At 44.9% G+C, this 11,607-nt stretch overlaps 1 protein-coding gene across 1 annotated transcript in view; it reads right to left on the reverse strand.

Moving 5' to 3' along the window:
• Positions 1-7,199: 7,199 nt before the first annotated feature.
• Positions 7,200-11,607, reverse strand: part of rbfox3a (RNA binding fox-1 homolog 3a) — a 172,958-nt gene continuing 168,550 nt past the window's right edge. The window contains exon 13 of the mRNA XM_076265800.1: positions 7,200-7,244. Coding sequence (XP_076121915.1) covers positions 7,200-7,244 — 45 coding nt within the window. The remainder of the gene's footprint in view (positions 7,245-11,607) is intronic.

Here is an 11,607-nt window from a genome sequence, read left to right on the forward strand (position 1 = left end):
TGCACCACTTCTCCTCAGCTCTCTGTTTTTAGTTTCTCTCCACATCTCTGATCTTCTCTCAACCAAAGCTCTGATCCTTAAACCAAAGCTCTCATCCTTAAACCAAAGTTCTCTGCTTCCATCACACTCAGCCTGTCGACTCTCTCCTCTTTCTATTCTCTCTACTCTCCCTTTCTTCTCTTTCCTATCTCATATTTCTCTCTCTCTCTCTGTTTAGTCAGGGTCCCTTAGTATGTAAACATCTTGACAAACTTGCAAGTCTAAGAGGTGTTTGTCTCTGTCTGTCTCTCTCTCTCTCTCTCTCTCTCTCTGTGACATCATAGGTTTGCAAGTCTTGTTTAGGGTGTGTAAGAGGTGTTTGTATCAGTGTTGACATCATAGGTTTAGGGTCATGACTTCTGACCTCTACCCCTTCTACACAGAAGCAAGTGAGGAGTGATAGATAGATTGAGAAAGAGAGAGAGTTTGTGTGTGTGTGTGTGTGTGTGTGTGTGTGTGTGTGTGTGTGTGTGAGAGAGAGAGAGAGAGAGAGAGAGAGGGGTGATAGTAGTGGAAGACTCTAACCAATAATCTGATCTAATTTGGGTATGCCTCTCTACATGTATGTGTGTGTGTGTGTGTGAGAGAGAGAGAGAGAGATAAAGAGAGTGTGTGTATGAGAGAGAGAGAGTGATAAAGAAAGAAAGAGAGTGTGTGTGTGTGAGAGAGACAGAGTGATAAAGAGAGAAAGAAAGAGAAAGAGAGAGTGTGTGTGTGTGTGTGTGCTCTTGACTGGCCCCAGTCCATGACTGGGCTGCTTCCCTCCCTGACGTGGTGAGTGGGTGGGGGACGTGCTGTATGAGGGGGTGGCCACTAGGGGGAGCTGCATCTCCCCCAAATCAGCACGGCGTGGATGCATAAGTACTTGTATTTTTTTTGTTACACATCCATATACCATATATACACTCAGCTTTGCTCTTTTCAAAACATAAACTTAAAAAAGTTTAGAAAAATAAAAAGTTTTTTGTATGATGACCACTGGTTTTTACTCTTTCCTCTTCCCCCTTCATAGACGAGTGTTCTCTCCTCCTCTCCTCTCGCGACCCAGGCACTGATCCTCTCCTCTCCTCCTCTCTCCTCCTCTCCTCTCCTCCACACCAAGACAGAATGGAAAGGGCTTTTGTTTTGTTTTTCATCTTTTTTTCCTTGATGTTTTTTTGTCTTCAGGTTTCCATTTATCCTCACTGTTGCCATCTTAGAGCTGATGTCCCTCTTTCATCCCGTCGTCCCCTCTGGTGCTTACTGTGGAAACACACACACACACACACACACACACACACACACACACACACACACACTCAGATGTGAGAAGGCAGCTAAGCACAGGTCAGCACAACTCAAGCTGTATGTGTGTGTGTATGTCTGTGTGTGTGTATGTCTGTGTGTGTGTGTTTGTGTGTGTGAGAGTGTGTGTGTGTGTGTGTGTATTTGCTCACACACACTTTAGTAGAATCCTACCACATATTTGTTCCAAGCAGTCACTACATCATCTGATTCTAATGAGCACAAGTCCCCAGTGGAGCTGCTAACTACTCAGACCTCCTGTGTTAAGTGAACAGGTAGAACCCATGCATGGTAGAACCTCCTGTGTTAAGTGAACAGGTAGAACCAAAGCATGGTAGAACCTCCTGTGTTAAGTAAACAGGTAGAACCCATGCATGGTAGCATGGTAGGACCTCTCAGACCTCCTGTGTTAGGTAAACAGGTAGAACCCATGCATGGTAGAACCTCCTGTGTTAAGTGAACAGGTAGAACCAAAGCATGGTAGAACCTCCTGTGTTAAGTGAACAGGTAGAACCAAAGCATGGTAGAACCTCCTGTGTTAAGTAAACAGGTAGAACCCATGCATGGTAGCATGGTATCTGTGTTAAGTGAACAGGTAGAACCCATGCATGGTAGCATGGTAGGACCTCTCAGACCTCCTGTGTTAAGTAAACAGGTAGAACCCATGCATGGTAAAACCTCCTGTGTTAAGTGAACAGGTAGAACCCATGCATGGTAGAACCTCCTGTGTTAAGTGAACAGGTAGAACCCATGCTAACTACTCAGTAAACAGGTATAACCCATGCATGGTAGCATGGAAGGACCTCTCTTTCTGTACGTGGACCTTTACACCAGGATAGAAGATAGATAGATACACACAGCAGCCAGTAGTATTGTTCAAAGACAAAGTGTATTGATTTGAGAGAGTAAACATTGCTCTTATAATGTATCCTCACCCAAAAGAGGACTGTCTCAAATAAAGTGTGTGTTTCTTTTGAACTGTAACATCTTTTCAGTCTCAAGCCAGAGTAGAGCAAGAAAAAAAAATGTTTGGACTGTTATTCTTTTGAACATATAAACCCAAACACAATAACATAAACACAAACACAACACCACCCCTGCAGAATGACTATTAGCGAAAATACACCAAACAAGAGATGGAACATTATTTACACACAACAACTATGCAGCTGAATTTACTTTGTATTTACAAACACTGTATATGTCTTATTTTTTGCTAAAATAAATAAATACAATAAACAAATAAGAAACAAACCAAAAAAGAAACAGAAAATGATCAACACTTCACACACACACACACACACACACACACACACACACACACATGGACGGCCACACACACACACGCTCTCTCTCCTTCTCTCTCTCTCACACACACACACACACTGTGACCTCTCTGGAAGAGTAATTTTACCCAGACCCCTCCAGCAGTCTACACAAAGGACTTGAGTGCCATGCAAAAGATGATAGAATAAGACTGTATGAACGTCTTTCTGCTGTGTGGCACACACACACACACTCACACACAACCACATACTGTACACACACACACACACACACACACACACTCACACACAACCACATACTGTACACACACACACACACACACACACACACACACACACATATACACACTTACACACAACCACATACAGTACATACACACACACACACACACACACACTGCGTCCACTTCTTCAATCTTTCCACACACTCCTAAAGGTCTTTACAAGCATACAGTATACACACAAACACACACTCCTAGAGGTCTTTATAACACACAAACACACACGCCTAGAGGTCTTTACAATCATACAGTATACACACAAATGAACAGTAATTAACAAAACAGTAGTGAAAATAATACATCAACATAAAACATAGCACCAGATTGTTGCTTCCATAGCTTTGGAAATATAGTATACACACGCGTACATGAAATGCTACACTTTACTGTCTCATATAGATATAATCACTATGATAAAGATTGTACATGTTTTAAAGCATTTTCCCAACCTTTACAAATATCATCAGGATCTTAAGGTTATAAAACAAAAAACATTTTTGTTGAATATTGAGTGGTTCTGTATTCTTTGAGGGGTTTTGGCAACGTTAAATATAATTAAACACAATGGTATTGCATTGTTTGAGTATTTAGCCTTTATAGTCATGGATATTATGGGCTCTTTTGTACGTTTGACATTCATACTTTTATCACTTAGACGATGCAGAATGTTCTGTTAAACAAACAAATACACAGTAAGCCTAAATACACACACACACACACACAGACACACACTCTCACACACACACTCACTATGTGGGTCAGTAAATAGTTGAATGAAATTATATTGAGAGGGTAGTTATAGGACTCCTCTGAACACACACACACACACAGACACACCCACAGACAGACCCACACACACACACACACACGATCACTAAAAAGGAGCATCCGAGGCAATTTAATCCTTAGATAGGCGATAAGAGCAGGCCTCAATAAGCAGAGATCTCATTTAGAGATAGGATGCACACACACACAACCCTTCACTCACCGCGACATGCTCCCTCTACACTCTGAATGTACGACACATACACTCCTGTACACATTCACAGGTCAACATCACCAAATCGCTACATGAATCAGATACATTCTGAGACTTACTGTCTGTTTTTGTGTCTGTGTGCGTGTGTGTGTGTGTGTGTGTGTGTGTGTGTGTGTGTGTGTAATGTGTGAGGGGAGTGTAAAAGAGTAAGGAGGATGTGTGTGTGTGTGTGTGTGTGTTCGTGACTGTGTGTGTGTGTGTGTGTGTGTGTGTGTGTGTGTGTCTGTGTAATGTGTGAGGGGAGTGTAAAAGAGTAAGGTGTGTGTGTGTGTGTGTGTGTGTGTGTGTGTGGGCTCCTGTTTCTCTACTCAGAAGTTTAGCAGCGTAACAAGCATGCATGCACACACACACACACACTTGCACGCACACACACATGCATACACGCACACACGCATACATACATGCACACGCACCCACACCCACACACACACACAGACACACACATACACACACACAGACCCACACGCACACAGACACACACACACACAAACACACACGCACACACACACACAGACACACACACACACACACACACACACACACGCATACATACACGCACGCACACCCACACACACACATACACGCACACGCACACACACACACACTTGCACGCACACACACATGCATACACGCACACACGCATACATACACGCACACGCACACACACCCACACACGCACACAGACACACACATACACACACACAGACCCACACGCACACAGACACACACACACACAAACACACACGCACACACGCACACAGACACACACACACACGCACACAGACACACACGCATACATACACGCACGCACACCCACACACACACACACACGCACACGCACACACACACACACACTCCGGTGCGGTCCAGGCAGTACATACACGCACGCACACATACACGCACACACACATGCACACACACCCCGGTGCGGGCCAGGCAGTACATACACGCACGCACACATACACGCACACACACACGCACACACACACACACACACACACACACACACACACACACACCCCGGTGCGGGTCAGGCAGTACACACACACACACACACCCCGGTGCGGGCCAGGCAGTCTTCCAGCAGATCGATCTCAGCCGTGTTGTTCTCTTCTTTATGTTCACACCTCTCTCTGCTAGCCTGGAAATCCCAGGAGATGCCCCCCCCCTCCCAGACACACACACACACACATACACATACACGCACATACACGCATACATACACGCACACACACACAAACATACACGCACACACACACACACACATGCACACGCACATACATGCATACATACACGCACACGCACACGCACATACACACACACACACACACACACACACACACATCCACACGCACACAGACACACACACACACACACACACACGCACACGCACACAGACACACACACACACACACATAAAGTTATGGTGCAGTTTGGAAGATTCTATTTCTGGGGTGTGTAATTATTGTCTTGTGCATGCGTGTCTATCGTGCATGTGTGTTTGTGTGTGTGTGTGTGTGTCTGTGTGAGTGTGTACTGATATGTGTGTGTGTGTATGTGTGTGTGGGTGTATGTCAATGTATGTTTGTGTGTGTGTGAATGTGTGTGTGTGTGTGTGTGTATCGACAGCAACAGCAGCAGACTGTTTCTGAGCAGCTAGATGGAGCACTAGACCATGCAATTAATTTATCACAAACACGCTCAAGGCACACACACAAAGCCCAAATACAGTCCAAACACACCCCCACACATACACCCCCACACACACCCACACACTCACACACACACACACAGACCCACACACACTTGTACTCGAGTCTGAGTCTTGAGCTAAATTTAGCGACTTGTGACTTGACTTGGACTTGAGCACTGAATGACTCGTACATTCAGACTCACATACACACAGTAAACAAATAGGCACAGAGATACATAAACACTATCATACAAATGTGTTCACATAATATCCTCTGTCCTTACACATTCACACACACGCACACTCACTCACACACACACACACGCACACACACACACGCACACACACACACACACACACACCGCGCGCACACACACACACACACACACACACACACACACACACACACACACACACACACACACACACACACACACACACAGAGCATTAACAGTCACAGTCTTGACATAACATTACACATAACAGTTACAACATGTGAAATGAAAAGAGTTTAAAAATGCACTATTTAAATAAAGACATACTTTTTTTTACTTTCTTACTTACAGATAACTAGACAACAAATAAATACAGATTTAAAATGGACTGCTGTAAGTCATCAAATAGATCTTGAGTTAACTGCACAGCATCCTTAACATAACACACCAATGCATATCTTCATAATGTACACATTGGCTGCTCTGAGTCAGAACGCAAACCAAATGTACTCACACTATAAATCAGTAATGCAAGAGAAAAACACAATTCAAATAAAGAAAACGACCAGCACTCACTTCTCTTCTTGAACACACACACACACACATGTGTGTGAGCATGTGTGTGTGTTTTCTTCCCTGGTACTTTTTTCAATTTCCACTGCTGCACCACCCTTTAATGCCCCCCCCCCCCCCACACACACACACACACACTTCATAAATCAGCTGACCTCCCACCTCTGACCACTTCAGCCCATAAACACACGCAACACACACAGACACACACACACACACATATATACACACGCAAAACACACACACACACACACACACACACACACACACACACACATATATATATATATACACATGCAAACATTTCAGAGAGACAAACGAAATACAGAAGAAATACACAAACAGATTCCAGAAAATTCGACATTAGAAGTAGCGATATCAGACAAGTACACCAGATTAGACCTTGTGTGTAGAATGTGTGTGTGTGTGTGTGTGTGTGTGTGTGTGTGTGTGTGTGTGTGTGTGTGTGTGTGTGTGTGTGTTTTGTGTGTGTAGATATGAAGCCATTTTGAGTCTTTGCTATTTTCTGCAGGAGTCGCTGGATTGGTCTAGGTGACCAGGAAGCATTTAGTTGACTTTAGCATCCCAGGAGAACAAGATTGTATGTACGTATCTTTGTGAGTGTGTGAATGTGTGTGCGTGTGTGTGTGTTCTCCCTCTCAAGTAGGGCACAAAGTGGCTGCACCCTCCTTGGTGCAGGCTGGCGTGTGTGTGTGTGTGTGTGTGTGTGTGTGTGTGTGTGTGTGTGTGTGTGTGAGAGAGAGAGAGAGAGCTGTTGCTTGTCCCTCTCTAGTAGGGCGTAAACCGGCTGCACCCTCCTCGGTAAAGGCTAGCCTGCAACATTAAAGATGAAAAAGGAGCCAATCAGAATCAGGCGGGGAGATAAACCAGCCAATCAGCATCAGATAAAGATAATGGGGCTCTGGGGCCTGTGTTTTCTAAAGCCTGTCCTCCTCCTCCTCTTTTCTGCAGGACCCACCCACACACACATACACACACATATGTGTGCTAGATGACACATATATACCTGTGTGTGTGTGTGTGTGTGTGTGTGTGTGTGTGTGTGTGTGTGTGTGTGTGATAGGCTGTTGACTATTGTTGTGACACTAACTAGTGAGCAACATCATTAAAGAATCCCAGAATGGGCTTTAAATCATGTACAATCACTGACCACACCTTTAATCTGCCATAAAGTGTCAGATGTGGTGACCACACCTTTAATCTGTCGTAAAGCCTCAGATATGGTGACCACACCTTTAATCTGCCATAAAGAGGTTGCTAACCACAGCTTTAATCTGCCATAAAGAGGCTGCTAACCTCACCTTTAATCTGCCATAAAGTGTCAGATGTGGTGACCACACCTTTAATCTGCCATAAAGTTTCAGATGTGATGACTGCACCTTTAATCTGCCATAAAATGTCAGATGTGGTGACCACACCTTTAATCTGTCGTAAAGCCTCAGCTATGGTGACCACACCTTTAATCTGCCATAAAGAGGTTGCTAACCTCACCTTTAATCTGCCATAAAGAGGTTGCTAACCACACCTTTAATCTGCCATAAAGAGGTTGCTGACTGCACCTTTAATCTGCCATAAAGTGTCAGATGTGGTGACCACACCTTTAATCTACCATAAAGTGTCAGATGTGGTGACCACACCTTTAATCTGTCGTAAAGCCTCAGCTATGGTGACCACACCTTTAATCTGCCATAAAGAGGTTGCTAACCTCACCTTTAATCTGCCATAAAGAGGTTGCTGACTGCACCTTTAATCTGCCATAAGGTGTCAGATGTGGTGGTTTGTTTAGCGGAGTCTGTGGCCAAGGCCCTGATTTCAGAAGGATTTGTTTTCTCCAAACACACACAGGAGTGTATCCCCGGTGTGGTGAATATGGTTTCTCTAAACACACACAGGAGACTAAACACACTCAGGAGTCTAATCTAAGTGCGGGGGAATACAGTTTCTCTAAACACACATCTATCCTGGGGGCAGGGGAATACGGCTTCTCTAAACACACATCTATTCTGGGGGCAGGGGGATTTGGTTTGTGCTCACCTCCACGGGATCGCTTATCAAATAAGCCCTGAGTGGGAATGAGCAGATCAAATATCAGAAGTGAGCTGGGCTAACTCTGACACTCTGGGCCAGATGTACGTACATTTGCGAACGTAGCGTTATCAGCGTCATGGACACACCGCAGATTGCAAACGCTGAGACCCAAGTTTCCGTCGTATTTATCAATCGTTCAACCCTTAGTGTAAACTGCGCCTTTATCCGCCCATAAATGCAATTTACGAATGTCCACAACTGAATGGCAGCGTCTACATACAAGCGCAGTTGAATGAAGTTAACTAATGACAACATTAAAAAGAATCAAACGTTTAGCGATCAAGAAATAATACCATACATGATAAGATGTAAACAAGCAGGGAGATAATGAAGATCAGTAGTTCTACTCAAACTACTTGTGCACGTAGGCTATGGAAGATTGGTCAAATCTAGCAAGTAGGAAAGTTTAAGTGAATGACGTGAAAGTGAAAGTAAGACATTCGAAAGGCCAACGAAAGTTAAGGTTGCTTTTGGTAGTACAAATACTTTCACCACAAAAACTGGTGCTCTAAATAGCGATTCTGTTGTCTTTGAAAGGTTCTCTTATTGACGCATTGAACTGCAATTTGGATTAACACCTGCTTTTACAAGGCGGAAGTATTTAGGCGCAGAATAGACGTGCGCTTTCAGGAGCAGTCTTTGTACATACTGCGGAATACATAACTAGGCGCTCTTTACTCTTCCCCTCCCATCTTTTTACGCTAAACTCCCAGTTTACCCTGGATCCTCCCATGAATGCATATGCATGACATGACAAACACAATCTGCCACTTTCAGCTCCCACGACAGGCAGTTTGCGCTTTTACATCATTGCGGCCTGTTTGTACATACCTCGCAATGATTTTACACGCACATTGCGAAACAAATACGCCTGAAGTGGGCGCAAAAGCGTTAGTACATCTGGCCCTCTGTGTGTGTGTGTGTGTGTGTGTGTGTGTGTGCAGAGCCTCTGCAAAACTCCTATCGACTGACATGACACACTGCAGACCAGACAGGGAGGAGGAACGTTTTAAAGTGAAAAATAAATAAGAAATAATAAGAAGGCATAATAATAATAATAATAATAATAATTCAAATGAAAGTTCAGCATCTCAGCAACACAGGCCCCAGTTTTAATTAGGCAAATGAGGAGGAAAGAATGCTCTTAATTAATGAAAGCTTTTAGCCAGCAGCTGCACGGGGGAAATGACTGCCACCCCGAATCTCACACGTGTCGACTCGCTGGAAAACACTCATTTGTCTTCCTCTCTGAATCTCACACGTGTGTGTGTGTGGGTGTGCGAGTGTGTGTGGGTGCGTGTGTGTATGTGTGTACTGTTTGTGTGTGTGTGTGAGTCCAACCAATAGAGCAGAGGGCCAAGGGGTCTCTCTCTCTCTCTCTCTCTCCTCTTCCTTCTCCATCTCTCTGTCTCATATCTATAGCCGGTGATCTTAACACAAATCCTTTGCAATATTGGCAACAGAAAACTAAACCCAGAGGATCCTCTGTAGGGTAGGGTTAGGATTTCAGGTTTGTTTTTTTCATCTTTGATGTTTTGATGCAAAAGCTAGCTAAAAACAAACATTAACCATCATATTCCCCCACCTCCACAAACACACACACACACACACACACACACACACACACACACACACACACACACACACAAACACACACAAAAGAACAAATACGATGGTGAAGGAACAGTCTTTCGATTGAATTGAACATTACAATTCAATAGACCGCTGCAATGAAATGGACTGTTTCAATTGTCACACACACACACCGTCGCTGTTCATTTGCTGCGGAAGCTGTGACTCGCAAATGGCCCCACGTGTGGACAAACAGAACACACACACACACACACTCTCTCTCTCTCTCTCTCTCTCTCTCCCTAAATCTTTCACACTAATTCAAACACACACATACACACTACTTCACACACACTGAAACACACATACACATATACACTCTCTCTCTCACACACACTCTCTCTCTCTCTCTCTCTCTCTCCCTCCCTAAATCTGTCACACTAATTAAAACACACACACACACACACACACACACACACTGAAACACACACTCTCTATCGTTCACACACACTCAAACACACACACACACACACACACACACACACACACACACACACTCTCTCACACACACAAACACACTCTCTCTTCCTCTCTTTCTCACAAACACACAGCGATGATGGCCAGACCTCGGGATAACCAGCTCAGCTTGGTTAACATCGTTAGCGTAAGAAGAAGCAGGGACAGAGACAGACTCATGAGAAATCAGGCCAGGACCAACATCAGATCAGGGCCAGAACAGTGCCAGATCAGGGCCAGAACAGTGCCAGATCAGGCCTAGACCAACATCAGAACAGTGCCAGATCAGGGCCGAATCAGAGCCACATTTGAGTCAGATCTGTGAATCGGACTACAGCACACCTTTGAATCGGCCTACAGCACACCTGTGAATCGGCCTTCAGCACTACAGCACACCTGTGAACTGGCCTACAGCAGCGTGACCAAGGCAGCACACGGCAGCACAATACTCTCCACCTCCAGGCCTCTCACAACAGACTGGGACTACGGGGTCTGTTAGCCTCGTCAGCAACTAGCGCCAACAGACTGGGACTACGGGGTCTGTTAGCTTCATTAGCAACTAACGCCAACAGACTGGGACTACGGGGTCTATTAGCCTCGTCAGCAACTAGCACCAACAAACTGGGACTACGGGGTCTGTTAGCTTCATTAGCAACTAGCGCCAACACACTGGAACTATGGGGTCTGTTAGCTTCATTCGCAACTAGCACAAACAGACTGGGACTACGGGGTCTGTTAGCCTCGTCAGCAACTAGCGCCAACAGACTGGGACTACGGGGTCTGTTAGCTTAGTCAGCAACTAGCGCCAATAGACTGGGACTACGGGGTCTGTTAGCCTCGTCAGCAACTAGCGCCAACAGACTGGGACTACGGGGTCTGTTAGCTTCGTCAGCAACTAGCGCCAACAGACTGGGACTACGGGGTCTGTTAGCCTCATTAGCAACTAGCAACAACAGACTGGGACTAAGGGGTCTGTTAGCTTCATTAGCAACTAGCGCCA

Source organism: Alosa pseudoharengus, unplaced genomic scaffold (genome assembly GCF_046254945.1).
Source record: "Alosa pseudoharengus isolate Yale_2024_CS ecotype anadromous, Long Island Sound unplaced genomic scaffold, YU_APseudo_1.1 YU_APseudo_1.1_scf_4, whole genome shotgun sequence".
NCBI classification, from domain to species: Eukaryota; Metazoa; Chordata; class Actinopteri; order Clupeiformes; family Clupeidae; genus Alosa; species Alosa pseudoharengus.